The sequence below is a fragment of the Bactrocera oleae genome, chromosome 2, assembly GCF_042242935.1.
Source record: "Bactrocera oleae isolate idBacOlea1 chromosome 2, idBacOlea1, whole genome shotgun sequence".
Classification (NCBI taxonomy): Eukaryota; Metazoa; Arthropoda; class Insecta; order Diptera; family Tephritidae; genus Bactrocera; species Bactrocera oleae.
Window position 1 is genome coordinate 3383648 of NC_091536.1, and position 25261 is coordinate 3408908.

At 33.0% G+C, this 25261-nt stretch overlaps 2 protein-coding genes and 1 long non-coding RNA gene across 7 annotated transcripts in view; 1 reads left to right on the forward strand and 2 right to left on the reverse strand.

Moving 5' to 3' along the window:
• vib (phosphatidylinositol transfer protein vib) overlaps positions 1–3549 on the reverse strand; it is a 30479-nt gene extending 26930 nt beyond the window's left edge. For both annotated transcript variants that reach the window (XM_014241215.3, XM_014241207.3), the window contains exon 1: positions 3358–3549. In XM_014241215.3, the coding sequence (XP_014096690.1) occupies positions 3358–3374 (17 nt within the window). In that variant the 5' untranslated portion in view covers positions 3375–3549. The remainder of the gene's footprint in view (positions 1–3357) is intronic.
• LOC118682998 (uncharacterized) lies at positions 3067–3837 on the forward strand. The gene is made up of 2 exons (XR_004978830.2): positions 3067–3270; positions 3528–3837. It is a non-coding gene; the product is annotated as an uncharacterized lncRNA (long non-coding RNA).
• Positions 3838–5840: 2003 nt separating this feature from the next.
• Pi4KIIalpha (phosphatidylinositol 4-kinase II alpha) lies at positions 5841–23828 on the reverse strand. Of its 4 annotated transcripts, XM_014242881.3 has the most exons (8): positions 23069–23828; positions 22003–22894; positions 9170–9288; positions 8420–8550; positions 8069–8264; positions 7367–8008; positions 7154–7293; positions 5841–7031 (listed from the first exon to the last, which is right to left on the reverse strand). In XM_014242881.3, exons 1-8 carry the CDS (start codon positions 23237–23239, stop codon positions 6953–6955), a joined length of 2370 nt encoding a protein of 789 aa, XP_014098356.2. In that variant the 5' UTR covers positions 23240–23828; the 3' UTR covers positions 5841–6952. The 4 variants fall into 4 exon arrangements, with proteins under 4 accessions (XP_014098356.2, XP_036229624.1, XP_036229626.2 ...); XM_036373731.2 differs by lacking the exons at positions 22003–22894; positions 23069–23828 and adding an exon at positions 11557–11893; XM_036373733.2 differs by lacking the exons at positions 22003–22894; positions 23069–23828 and adding an exon at positions 10958–11171.
• Between the last annotated feature and the right edge of the window lie 1433 nt (positions 23829–25261).

Genomic DNA, 25261 nt, shown 5'->3' on the forward strand with positions numbered 1-25261 from the left:
ATGTTTTTATTTTTTTTCTTAATTTTTTTTTGACTTGGCACCCAATATACGGCTGTCAATTTTAGTACTATTACCAGAGTTTACCTGTACAGGCACACACATGCATACATCATAGTACTCGTACTTGTACATAGATTCATCTGTGCATTGGAAAAGTTTCCAATAATGCAGTACACCAATTTATTTCTCAAATGTGGTTGAATGTGCATAATTCCTAACAGTCACTTGGTGCCCAAATTGAGTATTGAAATGTTTATATTTGTAAGGGTGTACGTTTTTTTTTTAAGTACTACTACAAATATACGGTCGAACACATTATAGACGAAAAGTTCTAAAATATACTATTGTTAAAATATTTCGCAATTTAATTACATTTATTTGTTTCATTACCGTTATTAGTTAGATCTCATTTAAAACTTCCTTAGTAGCACATTATATGCGTATATAGACTTATATATTTGAAATAAATAAAATGTATCATCTTAAAGAAAATAACGCTCACCCTAATTTGTAATCCTATAAACAAATGCTTTGAATGTTCAATTGCATATTTATTGGTGGACAAGTATTTTTAATAGTTGACTGATAAACCATCTGTTCTATCAAGCGTTATCGATATGTTGGGAGTGTTAAGAAAAGTTTGCTTTGCTATTTTTTATTCACCTCAATTAACGGGGTTATATGGAAAAATAGTATTAAATCGCGATTATCAAAAATACGTTTTTATTGAATATGAAAAAATATTTTTTTTTAAATCTTTAGAAATGTTAGACCATCTGATGACAAAACAAATAAAAATAAAATAGTTATCAATAAACCGCAAAATTGAATTGTCTCGCATTCCATTTACAAATATACATTTCCCGCTTTATAGCTTCTGTTACCTTGTTTGTGCGATTTATTTGTTTGCCATTTTCTCTTCGCATAAACAGGTAGGCACAAACTACATATGTATGTTATCTACATGCTTGTTGCTTGCAAACTGCAGTGTGCAGTTCCCCTATTATCCTGTGCTGATCTGTATGGTAAATGCCAATATTTGTGCCTATAAGCTATGGCAAATCATATTTGAGTCATCGATCAGCCAGCCAGGAAGGTGGAAGTACACACTGCGGTAAGGGAAATATACATATTATAATTTAATTTGTAAGTGCATAATTTAAATGCTTGTGTATAGAAATAAACCATAAACCAAATATGCGTTAAATTCGCCCCTGCTCATCCGTACCAGGATTGTATTCTAATGTCGTGTAATCATGGAAATTGAACTAACTTTTCATCCTGCCTGGTATTTATTTCAAATAATAAAAGTTATGGTGCCGGTGAGTAGTGATCACTATTTTATGCTAGGAACTGCACTCTAACAATTTCACTAAAAACACATTATTATGGACACCATAAGTTTTACAAGTACCTTGATTGAAAAATGTCGAAATCAGCTGATTAATGGTTAGTAAAATTCATCAATAAATCGCGTCAATAAAATATGATTAATACAATGAACGAAGATATTATGACCAATCACATAACGCCAGCAGCCAGTAAAAAAAAATATTAGAAACACGCGCCGTGGCTAAGCCGATTTAGAGGGTGCAGGGAACCAAGGAAAAGAAAAGAATAAACAATTAAGTTAAGACAAGATATTGAGATCGATTAACATGAATAATTCAAGAAGGAAAGGTGAGCTATACGCAGCAAAAATGTAAATAAATAAAAAAGGTTTCCAAAAAAGATTTTGAATAAATGTGGTACTTGCAATATATTTATATACGTAATTAAACACCAGTTTTTAATAGGTACGAATATTTGGATAAGCATTACTAACTGTAATGGGGATATAACATATGTACAACATATATGAGTATGAATCATACACTGGATGTTTAAACAATGTACATGTTCTCAACAAATCATTAATAATTAATTAGAAAATTATTCATAATTTTTTAGCATTTATTATAGAGAAAAACAACTTATTTTTAAACATTCAATACTTCATCAAAAGAATAAATGTATTAGCTCTTAATTAATAAATGTTTTTATAATTTTCAATTGAAAATTAATACAATTTCCTGTTTTCTTTAATTTTCATTGTTTTCCAATTTTTGTTGGTGATTTGCAACAGCGGCAAAAAATCTCTCTGTTCACATATTTTTTTGGTAAGATTTCAATCTGGCCGTCTCTCTAAACGTCAGACCTCCTGAACATTGACAGTTGCCTGAGTTCAGGAGTTTTTAACGTTTAGCAATTGCAAATAATGCATTAAACAAATAATTGAATTAAAATTTATTTTATTTTTAATCCCGTATTGAGGAGTACAAAATAAAACAAAATCGCTTACCGAAATGATAATAATCGCTTACCGAAATATAATTTAATTTGTAAGTGCATAATTTAAATGCTTGTGTATAGAGAAGTAAAAAAATGTTTAATCCCACATGATGGAATAAAAATTAAAAATAAATAAATGTTATTTTTAATCCGGTATTTTTTTTCATTCCGGTAAACGAGATTAGAAATTCAAAATTAATGAGAAATAAAAAAATGTTTAATCCTACATGCCGGATTTAAGATTAAAAATAAATAAATGTTATTTTTAATCCGGTATGTGGGATTCAACTTTTTTTTCATTCCGGTAAACGAGATTAGAAATTCAAAATTTATATTAAAAATTTCATAAAAACTTCAAAAAAAAATTAAATTCATAATAAATTGTTAATCCCAATTACCGGATTGAAAAATAAAAAAGAAAGATTTTAATCTTAAGGTATAATTAAGAATTAAAAAAATAATTTGTTATAGAATTAACACATTTTCGAGTTCATTCAATTCAAAAAGTAATACTTTCAATTTTTAATCCCAGCATCGGGATTAAAAAATTAAAATCAAACTTTTAATCCAAAAATCGAGATAAGGAAATAAAAATTTAATTTTTAATCCCAAATTCTTTAATTTAAATATTCATAACCCTGGTTACCAACGACAGCAGATTCTCGCTGCGCAGCAACCACATATCCGCTACTAATTGAGCAGCGCTGCAAACGTTCACTTTAAAATCGGGTAAAAATCGATTTGTCACATTTGGGTTGGTGGTTGCAGTAAAAGTGTTTTTAATTCAAATATTAACAGGGATCTATTTACCCAGGACATATATCTCAATAATTATTATTACATTTTCAACTAAACTTTTCGTATACCGTCCCAGGCAACTCTGGAGGCGATCACTCTATTGACTTTTTCATGGTCATACGCTAATGTGTTTATTTGAAGGTGGGGGCGTGAGTATACCGCTTTAATATCCAGAGACCAAAAAAGCTTATATTTTACACTATAATGTTATATTATTTATGTACTTACTATTCTTTGATCAGCATTTTCGTTTATTCTGGTATATCGTTGCTCTATCCTGTTGTATTTTTATATTTTACTAGTTCAGTTAATATAACTTACTGATTTTCTTATAATTGTTAACACTTAAGGATTAATATTCTTTAACACTTGCATTAACACTTTTTTTTACTTTATAGGTTTTGTTTTGTTCCTTCCTCAACTATTCCCGAAAGTAAAGGGAAGACACAGCCGCTTGCACCAACTAGATAGTCGTCGTGAGAATGTTTTTTATCGTGGAGAGCTATTGTTGTCAGCCGGCGTAGCAGTTAACTTTGGCATTGGCGCTAGCAGAAAATACGATATTCTCACAATATCACAATTTTTATGATTTATTTTGCTCTCCTCGCTAAAAATCGCTTTTGATTTTCCTTTTTTTAATTTATTTGTTATATTGCACTATTGATTCGATTATGAATGTCACAATATGAAATTCTATCCACAGACGGACTTGAGATATCTTATTTAATAACTCTAGGACACGCGTGTAAATCGTTTGATGAATTATCTACTTTTTTAAGTTTTTGCGTTAAACACGGTACACGGTAGAAGCAAAAACGTCAGATAAAACCGAGAGAATCTGCAAAGATTGATGAATTTAAATTTTCACTTTCGCTCCACCTTCGCAGCTTTTTGCTTCTGTTGGAAACAGTTGAAGACCTGACGGCGCTGCCAATAAATGATTTGCTGAATGACACGTGAACCAGTGTTGTATGCCAGGGTACCAACCAATAGCAAGAATTGCAACACGTATATTTTCGAATTGATTTAGTTGATTTGATATAAATATCACTTTTTATCAATAATAAATCGATTCAAAGGAATAGACTTCTTTAAGTTCAGGGAACAGTTTGACAATTAGAAAAGTTCCAATAAGAAAAGAGCAAATCTGTGTGGTTGTTTTTTCTTCTGTCATGCCAGCTGCCGAAATATTCAACGGACAAGAGTTAAGCGGTTATCTCTTTTCCGCTCAGTAGTTAAAAAGTATGTCTGAAGAGTACCATAAATGTTAGCAACACAACATTTGGCAAAATAATTGCAGCGTGAAGTTAGCTGTTTCTCTACAACTAAATACCGGTGATGGTTAACGGCTAAAATTACTTTTTTGCAACTTAACAAAATAAATAATTAATTTTATAGATTACACCTAAATTTTAGCTTGTAACATTTTCTCTAAATTTAATAATGGTGCAGAAAACTTATAATTGTTTTGGACTAGTAATAGCTAACAACTAATATGAATTATCTCAGAATTGAACACACCTATTACAAGGTCCCCTCGACAAAGTTGGACTTTTATTTATATTTAACTTGCACGGAAACGGAAACGCTTAAGAGTTATATTTTTACACGACAGAGATTCGTGGAATTTATTTTATTTTACTTTTTAATATTTCAGTGGAATTATCGCTACAAATTAAATAATATTGTTTTTGCAGCCACGATTGACTTAATATATTATTTTAAATACACCTCCAAGTCTGAGATTTTTGTTATAGAAAATTATTATATAATATACTAGACGCAAAAACTTCCAAAGACGCAAAAAATGTTATTCCAAGGGTTCAACGCTGCTTTATACCTCTTAACGGCGTTATACCACTTAACTTCTGTGAAAAAGAGCGTGTGGCTTAAAAGCAATATTCCTTGCTTCTTAACTGCAGATGATTGGCCGTCTGGAAATCCAGATTTCAATTCGTAAGACTATATTTTTCAAAGTTGGTCGATACCCCAATAAAATCTGGAATGTCTAAAAAATTCTTGGTTGGAGCAGCGTCGTCAATACCAATAGAAACTGTGCGTGCTGCTATTGATCAATGACCATGAATGAATGAAGAGCCGTTATGAAAACTAACGGTGATAATTGAAAATCTTGTGCATTGTAAATTTAGTACATATATGCATTACTAAATTAACAATTAACAATTAACTTTATTAAAAAATTTATTATAGTTTCATTTTTAAAACGGCCTGAACTTGTAACAGTAGCTCCCAACGTTAAAGATCGCATGATTTTACACAAATAGCTGGCAAATAATGAAATGCAAAAGTAATGGTTTGAACCATCTAACCCTAAGTAAAACTTAGATATTTATTGGTTTTGGATTTAATTATACTCGTTCATTTTTAGATGGACATGCTCACACATAAAATCAGGCAAAGTGTAAATGTATGTAGGTGTATCTCAAGGCTAATTTATGTTGTTTGGAATAAAAATTAACCTAATTCCTCATTTTTGATATAAATACCCTAATGGCTTAAGTTATACGACAAATGTTTACATATGCATATAGTTACGCAAGCGTACCGTACATTTAATAAGTAGACGTGTTATGAATGAATTAGGATTATATTACAAAAAAGCAAAAACAAAATCCATTTTTATACATGTGTGCATGTAATAGAAGTGCGTGTATGGGTGCTTTGTAGTTTATTATGATTCCATTTCAAAATTCTTATTTGCACTGAAGAGTGTTAAATAAAATTATGGATTTTTATTTGTATATACATATGTATTTATATAATTAAGTATTTCTCCTACCTAATTTCATTTATCTTCAATTGCAGCATTAAACATCGTAAACGTATCGGTGTACTCGATTACATCATTGAATAGATTAAATTGTTTCACTTAACAATGAAATTACTGTATATAATATTAATAAATATATTTATATTGGTATATATATATATATATGTATCTATGCAGTAATGGATATGAAAGAGCGTGATTGATAGATTATGATTCATGGACTTTAGCGTCTCTCAAGTATAGAAGGACGTCAGTTCCCGCTGTAAACTAAGAGGAATCACGACATTTCAAGCAAATATTTATTTCTTTTTACATAAAATAAAATTTTGCAATACCTGCTTTAAACTTTGATTTTTATTATTATTGGAATGGCAATGCATAAAAAAAGCAGACATATTATGCCACTAAGCACAAATGAATTCACTTCAAGAGATGTCTTTGAGGAAAATCAACTTCGAAGTGAAAATATTACATAGAATTACGTAATATGTCTGTTTGTATTATGCGTACATAGTAAGTATATATGTGTGTATGTAAATATCTAATTATATATGAGTAAACGAAAGCTCTTCTTTGTTTAATTAGTAAATAACATTATGCAATGTACATTCTAAACTTCCTTCAGCTAAAGTGATAACAATTTCCAATTAAAATTAAGCAAATATGAAAATATACAAAAAATTTCATAAAAATAGTACTTCGCTTTACACATAACCTCATATTTAGTATGTATGTATGTATGTATGTATGTACAATATTAGAACTAAGAAAACAAACAGTAAATACGTGGGTATGTTCTCGAAAGAGCTGTGTATGTATATGTGTGTAAGCATATCAAAAGTATCACTAAATGGCAAAACACACAGTCAGTCCCCGATTATACGGACACACATACTGAAATAATTCAACTATTTACAGTTGATCTTTCGATTTAAGCTAGCAACATTTGAACCGCTTCGTAAGTTTAATCCATTTTATAATTGTTTCGACAACTTTTAAAATGAGAGTGTGGTTGCTGCGCTAACGCTCATGTTAGCACCATGAGAAGAAAGGACTTTTATTTTGAAAGCGTTGCGTAAACGAGAAGAACCGACTATTTTGACCGCGAGATCTGAAAACATAGTATACGAATAAAATATTTATATCCATAAGATGAGATTATACGCAAGAATGATGAAAATGGAGATGACCACTTCAAATACTCTTACATAAAAACGTTTTCATATACCATACCTTTCCACCACTACTGCCGGCATTTGCACCAACTGCACTGGCGATTTACCATCCTTAAGCGCTTGAGTTAAATTCAATATCTGACCACGCATCACAGACATTTGGCGTTCGAAAAGACGCTTATCAAAACCTTTATCTTGCTGTTAGCAGATCATAAGAAATATAAATAATCTATAAACATTTATTTATAAAATTACAGGCACATATACATACCTGAAATAAATAAAATAAATCCGTACAAATTTCCTCGACATAATTCATGTCGGACAACAATGGCAGCACATGGTTTTTCGTCTCTTCACTAAATGGCACTTTCGCTTGTGGTAACCACGCCCAGTGATACGGATAGGCACGCCACGAATCGGGGTGTTTGAATGGGAATGCCAGCCCATTATCGATTGCCGCAATTGTAATAGCGCCCTCTGTTGTCGTATCACCTGACTGACTAGTAGTCGGTTTATTTGCACTGGCTACGTCAAAATTAGGAGAAGCAGGCTCAGAATCTTGCTTCTGTGCCGTTGAGTCTAATTTATTGGCATCCAGTTTGTCAGCAATTTGTGGCGTCTGTTCGCCGTCCTGTTTTTGTGATGTTTGTTCGGATACGTTGGTTGGTTTCACAAGCAACCCTCCGCCGTTAGCGGAAGTCTTTGCAGTACCTGTAGGCCGCACATAGCGTATTAACCAATTGTCATTGCCACGATCCGTATTACGTATAATGTAATCGAGTACAACAAGACGTTCAAATTGAAGCTGAAAGGAGTTGGCGAGTTTTGCGGTGAGAGGCTCTTGTTCGAAGCGACGTAACCAAAAGTCGGCATCCTTATAACCTTCAACAAACAGCTGAAAGGAACCAGTCTATGGGGGAAGAAAATTTCAAGTGTTATTTTATAATATATATAAGTATATGCCTTCTACCTTAAGTGGCAGACTCATGCGATTGAAATGCGCCGACGGATAGTGTTCTTTGATGCGTCGCTTTAGTTTTGCCTTCTGTCGATCGATACGTGCGTAGTTGAAAGTCTCGGCAACTAGCCGTACAACGCGGGTCTTTGGTACAATATTTAGATGCAATTTACGATCTACCAAGCTGGCACCTGCCTCTGACAAGTAGCTGAAATGACGGGGACATCAATTTACTACTTTTTTTTTAATTTACAGGGTTATATCTGTATTCTTGATAACATACAAGTATGAAGTATGAACGAAATCAATTTTCCGTCTTTCATAAAATCCCATATACTCTCTAATATTAATAAACTATATTACCCTTGATTCGGTATCAGACAGGCGCGTCCAAAGCAACAAGGACAACACAACTTATGCATCCATTTGGTCCATTTCGGATTCAGTCGTCCATAGGGCTCCTCATCCTTCGGCTTGAACACACCTAAGATTTTCTGGAAATATAAAAATATAATTAGAACTAAAACTACTTGTCTTTACATATACATACATACATATGTATGTGTTTAAATAATATATGAACGAAAAATACAGATAAAAAATTTTGGATCGAGTATAATAGTGTTTGATTTTACTACCAAAAATTCGCACAAAAGTCAACTTAATCGTGGAATTTCCCCGTAAAGAATTCATTTAATGTAGCGACTACTGACGAAAACAGTTGAAATATCTGCAAAACTGTCAAATCTATCTAACAGCCATACAGACAATCAGACGCAAGTTATGATGAAGTCAACAAAAATAAAAACTAATTAAGAAGGGATTCAAGAGATCGAATTTGTTAAAACTAAAATTTACTCGCAGTGGAGCATATTCGGATCTGAGACTTTAAGTATAGTATATAGAAATCTTTTCGTCGAAGTGTAATTCAAATTTATTGTTTCTCTTGAAAGCCTCTAGGCCTCCTAGGGCTAGGTAAAGAGACGAACTCACTTAAGAAAATTTATTCTGGAGAGTATCTAGATTTTTCTTCCATAATCGGGCATTAAGGCAATATGACAATAATTTGACAAGTTTAAGTTAAGTATTTATTAATTGAATTATTTCACTTACACCTTCGGCGTTCTTTACAAAATACGACCCACTGCTGCCCTGATAGATGCGCTCTGGCATAACACCGGCTGTAATGGCCGTTTCTACTTGCAATACAACTTCATTGAATGCGGGATCATCTGCAAACAAAAAAGAATATTGCATTAGTTAAGATAAAAATATTTATTCAACATATATATATGTGTATACACATACATACATATACCATATATGTAAGATGTAAAAAGTCATTAATTACTAATTAAATTGGTGCGCAAAACCATAATGCGGCAAACGTGGACACGCTGCTTCCATCTGCAAGGTGGCAAATGTACGGTGGAAACTGGACATAGCCACAAATGTTGCCACCACAATCGCCAACCGTTACATCTGAGCCAACTTTCACGGGCACCCATCACACCGGACTAACCAAAAGCAGAGCGATAAAAAATCAAAACAGTAGAACGTCAGTCAGACGACAGCTTTGCTCACACATACCATCGTACAACATATGCAATAATTTCATATTGTTCATTACACAATAAAACGATTTAACTGAAATGTTCACCGTCAGCACGTCAATTTTATTGAACTGTTCATAAATTATGCAACGATTTTTTAAGTTTTGCTATTTTTACTTGCTAGCTTTTCCAAGAGACAGGTGGAAATTGTCGTTACTGGGTGTCAATTTGTATGCAATTACAGTGTGATCAAAAAACAGAGTTACAAAGAAAACTTGAAAGTGTTGAAGCTAATAAGTAGCCGACAAAAGAGTTATCGAGAGAACAACAAAGTTTTTATGTGTGGAATTTAACTATCTTAGTTTATTTCGCAACGTTTAATCTATATTTTTATTGACGTTGATATCTGTCGTATAACAAGTAAGGAATGGCTAAGTTCTTTTGTAGGAATGAATTCGTTGAATCCAATTTTCGAGTACTTTTTCCACTAAATCAAGTCGTATGTCATGTATAGCTCGTTTAATATTGACTTCTAAAGCATGACGAGAGTTTGCGTTATTGCTAAAGACTAATGACTTCAAATAACCTTACAAGAAGTAGTCTAATGGTGTTAAATTACAACTTCTTGGAGGTCTTTCAATGTCACAATTTCTTCAAATTATCGAATCTCCAAACTTTTCTCGCAATAATTCGGTTGTTGCACGTGCTGTGTGGCACGTAGGTCCCGGACATAGTTGGTTATCATCGATCTATACCGTTCTCCATTGTCAGTAACGGTGTCACCAGCTTCATTTCGAAAGAAGTGCAGACCGATGATTCCACCAGACCAGAAACCATACCAAACTGTCAATTTAGGTGAAAGTAATGGTTGTTCATGAATAATTTTTGGATTTTCTTCACACCAGAATCGAAAATTTTGTTAATTTACCACACCACTCACCATAAGCATAACGACCATTAAATGGCAAGAGCGCACGAAAAGTTGCAAGTGGATGGTCCATGATGAAATTGTAAACATTACTACATAGAATAAAAAATAACCATGACATATTAAAAATGGCCGAAACGCCACTTAGAAATCATATCATCTCTATTGGTAAACCCGATATTATTATTCTATATATATATCAAAATCAAGATGAAAGTTTTTTTATGCTAATTTATGCTATAAAAAAAGTACCTGTTATATATATATATATAATTATAGCTATGGTGCAGCCGAAGTTAACATCTTTTCTTGTATCATCACACTTTTCACATTACACAAACATATTTCAAAAAATCTAAAGCGGTACAAATAAAATTGCAACACTTAAATATTTCTAAGATATATTTATTTATTAGTTACCCCTTAATTGCAATATATTCCAATGCGCAAAGTCCTCAAACAGCGTGTAGTCCTGCGAAGACGAGCACATTTTGTAGGTATTATTGGAATTCTAAAATTCACTTGATTATATTATTAAAGCAAAGCCTATACGAGCAAAAATTTAATTAGAACACATTTAATGACCGTGAACGGCTGACAAGCGGCCCACATACGTTGCCATACGTGAAGCAACTCGAAAGCTCGCAAGATAATACGAACGCCTCCTGCTTCAGAACACCAAAATGCGACACAAAACATTTTATTTAATTTTCAAGTTTTTTGCTATCGCTTTTCACGTAGCTAAAGCAAAGCAGAGAGTGCAAAGAGGTAAAAACAAAAACAAAAAAACGAAGTGAGAAAAATACTGCTGACACAATTCTGCGTCGCATTTCAGTATCTATAAAATGCAGCGATGAACACACGAATGTCTGTAAATATCTGCATAGTATGTACATACATATAATATGTATTGGACACAGGAGGTTGCAGTGCGTAGGTGCAATCTAACCCATATAACGTTCAATGGCGAACAACGGTGTCACACAGCAGCAATAGGTAGCAGGCACATTTACACTTACACAAAAATTTTAGCGGACAATTCACACATCCACAGTATGCAGCCACAATCTCATAAGAAGAATCACTACTTTCTTCACCATCGATGGTTCTTTCAGCCTTCACGCGTTCAATATGAGTAATAATGTCCTCTTCACTCTCTCTTTCCAAATATTGCGAAAACTCATTCTCACATCTTTTTTGTCCACAATGGCAATGGTAATTTACCGATTTCCTTTCGTCTAAAGTCGGTTGAGAAGCCAGCTTTCTAATGGACATTAATGCAGTTGCTGTTTTTCCGCCGTATTTTGGATATTTACAAAATTTCAACTAATTGCAATAAGTCTTTTTGATTTTTCGTTCACGGTTCACGTCACCCACTGTTTGCTTTTTTCTAAATTCTTTTAATACTGTGTTTTCATTTAAGTTATTTTGACACTGACAATTTAAAAAAAAAAATCATTTAGTTCAAATAAAAGTACACATTTTTGAAGATATTCGAAAATAAATCAAAATGAATTCATTACGGTTTAAAGCAGCGTTCACAATGAACTGAATATATATATAAAATTATTTTTGTAACAGAAAATACTGGAGGATACCAGGGTTGTTATCAGTTAAGATTTATTCTACCCGTTTACAGTTAATATTTCGGAAAGAGAAACCTTCACTAGATGTCGCTGAGTTTGCTTTAAATTTTGTTCACGAACACAAATCTTTGGTCGTGAAGTCATCAAAAACTTGCCTCATGCAAGTCGGCCATTATCCTCTGTTAATGACGATAACATCGAAGAACTTAAAGAAACAGTGCTTGAAAATCGTCGTTTTAGCATTGGAGAGAATGCAGAATGAAATGCGTCAAAGCTGGACTCGTCCAAAAAACCTGAACCTTTTGCAAAAACGACGTCGAAGAGAGATCGCAAAAGAGATGCTTGACAACGTAGCTGAGGACCCTACATTCATCAAACGCATCATTTCACATAACAAGGGGAGTTTTGTATATGACATCGAAAAAATCCAATAAAAATGTAGAACATGTAGTTTTTTCTTGTTCAATTTGATCAGATGATAAAATTATTATAAAGTACGGCTTTCTGAGGTCAAAACTGTACTTTTCTACAATACTTCTCGACTAGAAGTTCGAGTAATGTATAGGTTAGTAAAGTGAATGCAAACATGACAGTTGTTTTAAGAACCGATGCAAGCCCAGTTTTATCAATATATATTTATACCCTGAACAGGGTATATTAAGTTTGCCACGAAGTTTGTAACACCCAGAAGGAAACGTCGGAGACCCTATAAAATATATATATAAATAGTCAGCATGATGAGCTGAGTTGATTTAGCCATGCCCGTCTGTCTGTATGTCTGTCCGCCTGTCTGTATATATACAAACTAGTCCCTCAGTTTTTAAGCTATCGATCTGAAATTTTGCACCTGTTCTTTTCTTACTAAGCAGCTCATTTGTCGGAACGGCCGATATCAGATCACTACAGCATATAGCTGCCAAACAAATTGAACGTTCGGAATCAAGTTCTTGTAAGGGGCTTTTGTATTTGTGAAGGCTATTATAGCTTCGGTGCAACCGAACCAACGTTTTTTCTTGTTTTTAATTCAAGTTTCATGGAAAGACGAAAGGATGAACGGACAAGGCTATATCCGAAAATCGTTTTGTTTTGTCAAAATTTTTATATAAATAATATATTTGCAATCGCTGCTTAAAGTAAGCGTAATCATCCTATTATAATATTTTCCAGCCACAGTGGTGTCAAGTGTCTAAAAATTAGAAAAAACTAAAGACATATGGTACAAAACGTTAGACAGGCGAATAAACTGACCGAAACTGTATTGAATTAGTTAGAAGCACCCTAATATTAGCTCTCAGAAAGTTAAGGACGAGTTAAACAACAATATGAGTATAAAGACAATCAGAAGACATTTGTTAGATCACAATTTGAAAGCCAGTAACACACACAAATTTACCACAATATGAAACGCAGGATATACAGTTTACTGAGAGCGAATAACCACATAAAATTATCGAAGTCAACATTTTAAATAGAATTTTTTGGTTAGAGATGTTGTCAGCATTAGGATCTTATCCTAAAAACTAATCTAACATGTTTCAGTATACTGTTATCACATAGAAAGAACGGTTTGACGCTGCTTATCATACAGAGGTGGATGATCTATTACATATATAGAATTCAAAGCATTATGGACCAGCTCAAGTATTTTGTACTTAAATAATAAGTTATGCTTCATTATAAAGGGAAGGAAATTTCGTAAAAATTGGCCTTTCAAGAAGACGAATGGCTTAAAATTTACGAGAAGAAATGTTAAGAATTTCTTTAGACACACAAACATTGGTCAGCCAAAATGAACTGCTCTATATTGAGTAACAAGTTTTAAAAAATATACGTACAAATAAAAACTTCTTATGTATGAATGTAGAGCCACAATCAGTCTGTGAAATAAGTGCATGGTAAGTTAACAGCAAATTTCGTAAAAGAAATAAAATGTTTGTACAAGATAAAATTAAAAATTTGAAAAACTAGGTTATTCGAATTTTTCACATACATTTTGAGACTCTGTGAAAAGGGTGTTGTAGATCTCGTGTTATGCCGTTAAATGAGATAAACCGTTTTCCTCCTTCCGACCTCAAATCGCCCGTAAATTATTTTTCTTTTCATTTTTGCTTTTTTATCTTTCGTTTTCAATGGGTTTCAAATGAGCGCTGCTATTTTTGTGAACATAACTATATATAAATGTCAACATACCCTGCGCATCCTCAGATTGGCCCAACCCTAAGCATGCTTGGTTAATGTCAAATATTATCCATAATATTTGAGCTAGAGCAATACAAATATTTTCTAACATTCTTTATTCAATTTACCTCATAATTAGCTATAAGGACACAATATGATTCAATTGCATTAAAAAGCCAAACAAAACCGATTCGAAGAAAACTATTTATTTAAGCACTAGATTTGGTGAACGTGGTTGAAAAACTCTGTAAAATAATTAAAATCGTATTTGGAGCGCTAATCTTTGGAGGATGAAAACACGTGTATGCTTTTTCATCAAATATAAAACATACATATTTTACTGTTAGAGAGAGTGAGTAGTTAAGTTTAAACGAAAAGGGGGCGATAATCTGATGAAGCGCAGTGTATATCTGAGTTAGTTTTAGCTGTTACCAACAATTCTCTTTTAATCTGTACAACAAATATGAAAATAAATTATCTACTGGTAGTTAAGTCTGGAGATAACCCTCGTTAAATACCAAAAATAGATAATCGCAATTATATGTTTATACATTTTAACACCTAACATAATAGGTATAAACGTCTTGATCACGAAGCAGCGTAAATGTAAGTACAAATGTAATCTAGTTACTTTATCTTGCAAGTAAAACTTTGATAAATACCAATCCAGTGTATGGGTAAGAATATTAGATAACTATTACAAATTGATCCTCTTTAACATATTAATTAAACTCTAAAATGTACAAATCAGCGACTAGCAGATAGAACAGAAAATATAAAGAGAACTTAAAATAAATTATGAGCAACGCCTACAATTGATATATATATATATGTATGGGTAGATAGATTTGGTGAAGCTATCACAAATGATAAAGTTGCGTACACTTCCACATACATACATATGTATTTTCTTGTATATACATACATATATAGAATATAATGCGCGCCACCAGATTAGCACACCTTCATCAGCCATAAACAATTGCTTCTGATTTTTTGGACTTTTAGCTACTTATTGCTTTCTAATTTTTCCATATTTTTATGAACAATCACTGGTAAAGATTGTACGAGAAGATTGTACCCTCATATGGTTTTTACTATTTTCTGTTCTTTTTAGTCAAAGTTTATTTTGGCATCATCAGGCTAGCACATGTAGCTTGATTTGCATTTATCTTCGGATTTTGAATACATATTGACACCAAATTTTTACACTCTTGCAACATATTGCTAGAGTATAATAGTTTTGTTCACCTAAAACTAATCGAGATAGATATGGAATTATATATGTATATATAAATGATCAGGGTGATGAGACGAGCTGAAATCCGAGTCCGTCCGTCCGTACAAGCTGTAACTTGAGTAAAAATTGAGATATTATAATGAAACTTGGCATACGGGTTCCTTGGCAAAAAAAAAAGACGAGTTCGTAGATAGGCGTAATCGGAACAATGCAACGCCCACAAAACGCCACTAAACAAAAACCTATAAAGTGCCACAACTAAGCAATAAATTAAGATACAAAACTGTTGACACAGGGAATCGCAGTAGCAAGGGCCACTTGGGAGCTAAACATAAAAAATGGGAGTGGAAAATTAATCAAATTGCTTTCATAACCCCACCCACTCCTCATACAACTGTTAAAATCTACTAAGCGCGATAAATCAATAAATAAATGCGTCAGAAATATGCAATTTTACACCTTTAGATCATAGAAGAGTGCTTTATGGGAGGCACTGTCGAATTCCATATCGAGTCCTTTTTATCGAAAATATCGGTCAATCTGTAAACTCAGAGAGAATCCTCTTCTGATAATAATAAAATAATTCCCTTAGTCCACATATACCCAAACGAAAAAGTTTCGAACTTCCGGCTGACTTTATACCGGAAATATATACCTGATCGGTCAATATGTTAGTTATCTTAATGAAATTGAAAAAGTATGATTTTCCATGTAACTGACAATGTATCTTTGTGCATAAAATGGATAAAATCGGATGAAAACTTGCCCACTGACTGAACGTATAATATTGGACATGCTATAGGTTAATGCCGAAAATATGTCATATATCATATAAGGATTTTCGTTATTTTAACAAACCCTATGCTGAATACTTGTATGGCGGTTAGTTTATGAGTTTTATGTTTATAAAATTGCTTGAAATGAAAATGAAATACCTGAGCAATGTCAAAAGTTAGATAAATCAGCCCCTCTTAACTGCCCCCGGTATATCCTATATAATGATTTCGGCTTCCCATCTGTCTTTAAACTGCTTAGGTTGGTCAAAGGTTTAGCATGAACATGATTGGAATTGGTTTAAACCTTGATCCAAATCTCATATCCTTACTATAATCAATTCCGATTATCTGATTGACGTTTTGTACATCAACTTAATATATTAAATTTAACCTTTTAGGTTGAGTTTACGTCAGATATATCTTATTATATAGATGACTTTAATATAATTTTAGCTATGACCAATAATATAAGTTAACAAGATTGATTGCAAAAGTATGAAATGTTCGGTTACACCCGAACTTAGTGCTTCCTTGCTTGTTGAATACTAATATGAATGTACACGCGTATAAAAACGTACTGGAAACTGGTTTTCTCTATTCTAAAACTCTGTTTGGAACTTAGCACGATACGATAAAGGAGCGATTCACACTGCCCGGGTGTTTAAGTCGAGGATTGAAGTACAAAACGTCGATTTAATGCAGTGGGCGCCTTACTTACCTTACATCGATGCAATAGAAGAGGTGTGGGGATGGTTGTCTCAAGATCTAAAGATCAATTAGTTGAAGGTATTAAAAATGCTTGATCATCAATTTTTTTAAAATACATTAGAAAAATGTACGAGTCCCAATCGGATCTTAGAGCTCATTCTCAACAAATCGTGATTGACTCATTATTAAAATAATATACAAATGCTTTAATTAGTTAAAACATAAGTTTAAAATTATGGTCTTAGCTAAAAATGCTAATGAATATTAAATAAAGACTTTTTTGTTAATTTCGAAAGAAGATTATTAAAAAATATGAAAAAATGGGAAACACTAATTGTTGTTTTATTTAGTAGGAAAATTATTCATTCATAATCTCTAATTAATTTAGAATTGTAGCTTCTTTAGTTTTGTTAGAAAGCAACCAAAACTATTCAAACCTGAAATGTGTTAACCTGATGAAGCGCAGTGTATATAAACCAACATATAAGACGAACAATAGTCATCAAAGGAATCGCAGAGGCAAGTTGACATAAACGCATGAAACTTTTTAGAACTATAAAACCTAGTTTTAACATATTATATTTGAAATTTTATTAAATAACATTAAAAGCAAAAAATTGTGTTTTTACTTGGTAGATTTATTTTTGGTGTCAACAAAAGTAACGCACATTGATATCAAATGCAAAAGGTTTGTTATGTGGCAAATGACTGACACGTATTTCTTATCGCATGTATAAATTAAGGCAATTGCTAATGCCGTCCACGTATATAAATAACTACATATTAACATTTCACACATTATATTTACATACAACATGCAAGTTATAAGAAGCGCATAAGTCAAATTAGAGAGAGGGGTGGTGAGTGCTATCAGTCTTGCTCTTTACACAAATATGTAAAAACTCCTTGCACCATTAGAACAAAACACATCGATTTAAGGTATCAAACAGTAAGAAAAAATACTCAAGAATCTACCTTTGACAGATTTCAGCAGACCCTTTTATACACTTTCAACATGTTGCATCGAGGTATTTTATCTTACGTCCAAAAATTTTCGAAATCACACTATAACTTCTGTCGAAAATGGATAAAAGCAGGTCAACACTTCCCTTAACCACCATATACCTAATATAAATATTTTTAGACCTCCGGTTCACTTTATACCGCAGCTATCAGTCAATATGTAAGAAATCTTAATGAAATTCAGAAAGAATCTTTTTCTAATAACAGTGTATTCTCTTTCCTTAAATGAATGATGGAATCACGGCGATACTTTCCTCAGTTTAATATAAAGTTTTGCCATAACTTGAAGGTGTTCCTCCGCCTATGTACCTTGCAAGTGGCAAAAGTATGAAATGTTCGATTACACCCGAACTTAGCCCTTTCTTACTTGTTAAAACTAAATTTAGCCTTTATCTCTGTTATGCACCGATTTACAGACATACAATACATATGTATATATGCATATAAATTGTTATTGTCAACATATATTTGCACAATATCGCCGAGCATGACGAGATTAAATGAATTACATGGTTTGTTTTCGTACATTTGTCATGCATTCCGATCTTTACTTTTATACCTATGGATATACCATTTCCAGTGTAACAATATTCGGCATTGTTGTGTTGATTTGAATAAATGCATACTCATATAACATTTTTCAGCCATCCCTTCATTTTCTAATGCGATACATTTCACAAATAACAATAAAAAATAAGTAAGGAAGGGCTAAGTGCGGGTCGAATCGAACATTTTATACTCTTGCAACTTGCAAGGATCAAAGCAAAGAAAATACCCTATATATGTTGCGAAACAATTCAACGTTCATTATTCGACGAAATCGTCAATGGATTACAATCAAATTTGTATTTAATTAAGTTGTATTATAGGTTATATACACACTTAGTTTTATTACTATATTTTTGACCGAATTTCAATTATGAATCTCACACATAGACCGATAATTTCGGTAAAAAGTCAACTATAGACACTGGGGTCCACATATTCGGTACCTTTTTGTTAGGTACAGTTTTGGTTAGATATGGACAATTTTTTGTCATAAGGTGGCACATTTTTAGGGGACTATTCGTGCAAAGTTTTATCCCATTATATTAATCGGTGCTTTATTTGGATACGAAAATGTAAATTAATAAGATGGAATTTAAAATTTTCTTATATGGAAAGTAGGCGTGGTTGTGATCCGATTTCTTCCATTCTGTAGCATGGGAATATTGTAAGTATGTTATGTTATGAATTTGGTTAAAATCGGTCGAGCAGGTCCCGAGATAGTTGATTACACCTAAAAGTGGGCGGTGCCACGCGCACAGTCCAATTTTGATACCGACACCTATAAAGCTCTCTTATACCATCCTGATTTGTCACACTTTTAATAGTTTTTAACAAAATCGGTATATGGAGAGTGGGCGGGGTTATCATCCGACAGACATCCGGATTTCAACTCGTCTCGTCATCCTGACTTTAACTATCGAAACTGCAAAGACTCGCCTGCGTCTGCGCTCACAACGCTCCATCTAGTAATCGGTCAAACAGCTCAACATACAATGCTTCAAGTGACAGCAGAAAGCTTTGGCAGTTGGAAGGTAATCTCGACCCGGCAAATGAAGACCTTATGTTATGAAACACCACTGGCTCTTCTCCCGAGGGACAGTATTACCAAAAGGGTAAACTTCACAAGGAAGTTTAAGTTACCCTCGACAGCAAGGCTGAATGCAGTAACTCCACGCTTGACCTAGTGCTAAGGGGCAGCACTATCAAGAGGTACACTGCAGGAGTGCATAGAACGGCTGAATAGCATTTCAGTTCGCAACCGCGTGCATAGTTTATGAAGGTTTTTAATCTTGATTTTGATCCATCAATTTGTATGGTAGCTATGACATATCCTATGATGACGGCGATTCTGTTCGATGTTCAGACCACTTTTTTTACAATTACTGAAGGCTTGTATGCTGTATTTGCCTGGAACTTATAGAACTGGTTTATTTTTTTAAGCCAATTTTTATTTACATAAGTATTACTACGTCAGTAGCATTCTTAAAAACTATTTAAAACAAAAAAAAACAATAACAATAGGTCAGGAAATAATTGTCAAGCTTATAATCAAAAAGAAAATATTAGAACAAAAAAGTTCAACGCCACTGCTCTTAACCTTAACCTTGAAATATTTTGTCACTTTATGCATTTTATATATTTTTAAATATATACAAATATAGAGGAATGCAAATACAAATGCGCCTACACGTTGTTATTATTGTAACGATTATGGGCAACATGTTTACTCGTAAGAAATTAAGAGCGACGGAAACATATTACTGGTGCAGGCCAAAGGAATTAATTTTATGAAGGACATAATAATAAAGGAATAAATTTTATGAAGGACATACATAATACAGTTCACTATAAAGAAAATAGGGTTATGGGATTACAATAGTTTATATTATATGTTGTACATTTAAAAAGCATTAACATTAATGCACATTTTTGTTTTGCAAAAATATTTAATGTTCATAATTATTGAATTTTTGTTTGTGTAGTTGTGCTGCAATTATATATTTTATCTGTCTCTTTCGTAAGCAGCGTGCATGTTGCGCCTATATATTGTACAAGTAAAGCAAAAATGTACAGCTGAGGACAGTTATTACGATTTTTGCTTCATCTATGAGACGATTCGTCGCTTTCCAGTAGACTAAAGCCCTTTCAGAAAAATACTGTCAATATCAGTTTACTATAAAATACCATAAGGCATTACTTAGGAGTTTTTGTTTTTATACTCTGAACAGGGTATGTTAAGTTTGCCACAAAGTTTATGGCACTCAGAAAGAAACGTCGGAAACCCTATAAAAATATATACATACATTTATAAATGATCAACATGATGAGCTGAGTCGATTTAGTCATGTCCGTCTGTCTGGCCGTCTGTATACACCTGAACTAGTCCCTAAATTTTTGAGATATTAATCTGAAATTATACACACGACCTTTTCTTCTCTAAGTAACCGGAACGGACCCGTATTTTTATCCGGCCAAGGACTGTCAACTCAGCACCATTCTTCGAAATTACTACAGGAATGTTTTCTGCCGCCACAACAACAACAACAAGTTCTTGTATGGAAACTTTTTTATTTGTGAAGGGTATTACAGCTTCGCTGCAGACAAATTTAACGTTTCTCTTGTTTTAAATTTCATAAGAACCAAATATGCCAAAAGTGCAGTTCTACATAGCAACTTAAAATCGGATGAAATGTAAGTTAACACAATGAGAAATATATTCTACATATTCCAATAGGGGAATTTCTTTACTAAAATTTTTATTGTGATGGTAGAATGTATGGCACTGTGTTTGAAAGTGTAATTATACTAATAATAAATATAGGTATGTATGTGTGTGTATCTACTAAACAAATGGTGACTCATCATAAACTACTTGCACTAAACAAATAATACTTCAAATAACGATAGAGACCCTTATATATATGTAAATGTGTGTGTACATACATACATTTGGTTATGACCCGTTTGCAACATTGCAACAAAAATTTACACATGTAGTACATACTACTTGTTTGGGACTCTTATATATTTACTTTAGTAACATAGAGTAGTAAAATTTTAATTGAGACGAGAAGTACCATACACTTTTACGTTAAGAAGCCATAGATGACTGGCGATTTGGGAACAAGTTTTTCTTTAAACCTTTGTAAGTGCACATTCTATTGTAGATCAAAACAGAACCAAAACGCAAACACAATAAATTCTGAGTATTTACGTTATTAGTTTTATAGCTATGTTATTTCTATGACGGCATTAGCACAAAATGCGCACTGTGCTGCCTTTTACCCCCACAACAATAAAAATATTTAAAAGCTATTGCAAATTTCGCAATTGTACACATTAGCTATAATTATACACATTTGTTTGCATTATCTCTTTTCTCATTCTTATGCACATAACACTCACCCATAAAGGTATTGACCGTCAGTTCATTGCGATCGCGACCTCCGCTACCGCTACTGTATCCATGTCCACCGAGCAATGGCTGCGATTCCCGATTATCACATCCTGCATCCATTATGGAAGAGCCCTCGTAATCTACCTCTGGCACCAGACAGATCTCGTCACCGTCGTCAGCGCTCTCGTAATGACGATGTAGTGTCGACGATACCAGCTGATTACTTTTCGTTTGAAAATTACGCGATGTCGCTGTCACTGAAGGTAATGTTGGCGACAACAATGGCGATACACTCTGATTTACATCAGCTTGATGTGTTGGAGATGTTTCTCCACTGCCATATTGTGGGCAAATGTGAGCAATATTATTACTCCCGCTCACGCTACTCGTACTACTACTACTGACTATACCATTTTGACTACAACTACTATTAGCACGTTGATGCTGAGCTGTAGTGGTAACAACAAGTCCATTATTTAAAACTGGCAATGTATTGGATGAGAGCGAAAATAAATTGCTGGCGTTGCTTTTATTGTGCGCTGGGTTTTCTTCTAAAAACAAAGGTTGTTGCGTTGTATGCTGTTCTTGTTTTGGTTGGTGAATACGATGCGACTGTCCGTTGAGCGAGTTGAAAAATTCACTCTCATCGGTAGCAGTGCCGTTACCGATGGTAACTACCTTATCATTTTCATTCGCATCGGTGAATAAATTGACAAAATTGCCACCAATATCAGTAATATGTCCGTTGGTCTTTCCTCCGTTTACATCTACGTCATAAACATCAACTTCTTCATCATCATCCGAATCATCATCGACTGATAACAATATATGCTCTCGCCGTGACTTTTTTCTTGATTTTTTCTTTTTCTTCTTTGTTTTGTTCAGTCCGATTGTATTTATCTGCAAATTTAAAAGAAATAAATATTATACATAGCAACTGTATATTTGCATGTGCAAATTTTACACAAGAATTAAAATATACTATTAAGTGGATATAGGTGTGCATATACATACACATGTATGTATATTTAAAGAAACTAACGAAAAATTTTATATTTGAAACTGTTTACTCACCTCTACTTGTGTTACAAGCTGTGTTCCGTTCATTGAACCTATAGAGGCGCCTGATCCCGGTGTGACCGATACGGCCGCAGCAGCTGCTGCAGCGACAGCTTCATCTTCAGACAATGTGCTGATTAAGTCGACATTTTCTATATTTAGAAACGGTTGATTAGTAGACGACATTGAAGGAAATGTCAGTGGGATCGACGAGAATTCAACGTAATATTTTTAAAACTAGAATCGTTGCTCAAATGGTATATATTGAGTTCACTTTTAACCGTTTTTAACAATTTCAACACTACACTGACAAATTATATGCCTGTCTTATCTATATACACGTGTTAACATATGTGAAGGCCCTTAATCCTTTTTTGGGATACCCAGTATTGCTGGGTATATAATGAACTTTTTCGCGTTTCACTTTTAGGTCAATATTTATTTTTAATAGATGACCCCTTTATTTGGTCTAGTCAATTTTATTGATTTCTTATTTTCTTTAATCTGTGAATTCTTTCTTTGTTTTCTCCATCAGTGTTATCGGAGCAGCTGGGATATTGTTACCATTTCTTGTTATCCCCTTTTTTGCAAAGTTTTATATCTAAATTATTTTTATTACGATTAAACTGTAATTATATTTGATTTGGGCCGCATCCCAAGTTCACAGTTGAATATAAATTCGTTTAAAATATAGTTAAGGATTTGTTAAGGAAAAAAGATAAGAGTAAAATAATAAATCACTTAGAAAAGTTCTTCCCTTCCTGACAATAGTAGACAAAAACGTAGAAAAAATTCGCACCAATTACAAAGAGTGACAGCAGCTGTCAGTAGCAATTTGTTAGTACAAAATTCGTATTGCCATGACTGAAAAATTTTGAATTCACCTTTGTGACAATTATATTTAAAATTGTTCATAATAAGGGCAATTTATCAAACTTAATGTGGTAAAATTTGAACTTGCAGAACAAGTTCAAAAACAATTGAAAAATTTATGATCACAATTAAATAATATAATTTTTTCAAAATACTATTTTGTAAGATCTGTTGTTGCTATGAATTCAATATCGACGAATAACAAACAATTCATACATATTGCGTTTACATTGGGACTCTTTTGCAAGGATAACATGATACGAAACTCTTTGATTCGAGAGAGAGCTGTCAAACCCACATTTTTTTAAAACATTTGCAAATCATGCCACTGTCGAAAGAAAATGGATTAAGTATTTTAAAAATAACTTTTGGGTATTTCGCATTTAGATATTATTTTTAGGTGCTCGGTTCCCTCCTCGGTTCGAGTAGAACTATAACACGCACATACCTCTCTAAATACGTGTATTCATAATATAAAATTTCTAAAACATCATATAACTTAAAAAAGTATTTGTACACTTTCACGGTCACCTGGTTTTTTGGCTGTCAAAAATCAAAAAATGCATGGTTTTCATGATTTTTTTTTTAATGTTCGTTTTACGGCGGATTTATGATAAAAACTGAAGAGCGCCAGTGCGGAAAGGAATTCGTTGAAAAAAAAAACGTTTTTTTTAGCTATTTTTAGCGGGTTCATTTCTGGCATCCCGCTTTTTTTGATATCCGCTGTACAGAATTCCCTAATCTTAATAATCAGGGAAAGAGAATGATAGAAAAATTAGGGAAAATAAGAAATCCTCGAATCATGTCATCCTTGTCTTTTGCTATATTACGTAAATATAAAGAAAATAATGTTATCATTTTTATTAGAATTCATTTATGTATACATTATTACATTTAATACCGCTAAATGTTATTAAAAATTGAAATTAAATATTTTCCAGTGTATTAATTTTCTCCTTATTCACAATTTTCCGAAATATTTATATAATTTTATACACATATATGCATATAGCATACAAAAAATAGGTAACGAAATTAAAATTTCCTAACATAGCGTGTATATTCATTTGAAACCGAGCGCTATTGCAACCATGAAAAGAATTTGAATATGAAAAGGAATGCTAAAAAGGGTAGCAGCGAACTGTTACAAACAAGAACACAAAGCGTGCAGCACGGTCCGTTCGACTTTCCTCATCGTCAAAAAAACCAATTTGAGCGACAAAAGAGTCCATGTGTAAGCTGGGACATGGCAAATTTTTTCACCCCATCTCAACACAGAGAAAAATGTTACCGTTTGTCTCACAGCCTTATTGGTATTTTATTGTTGGACATTGC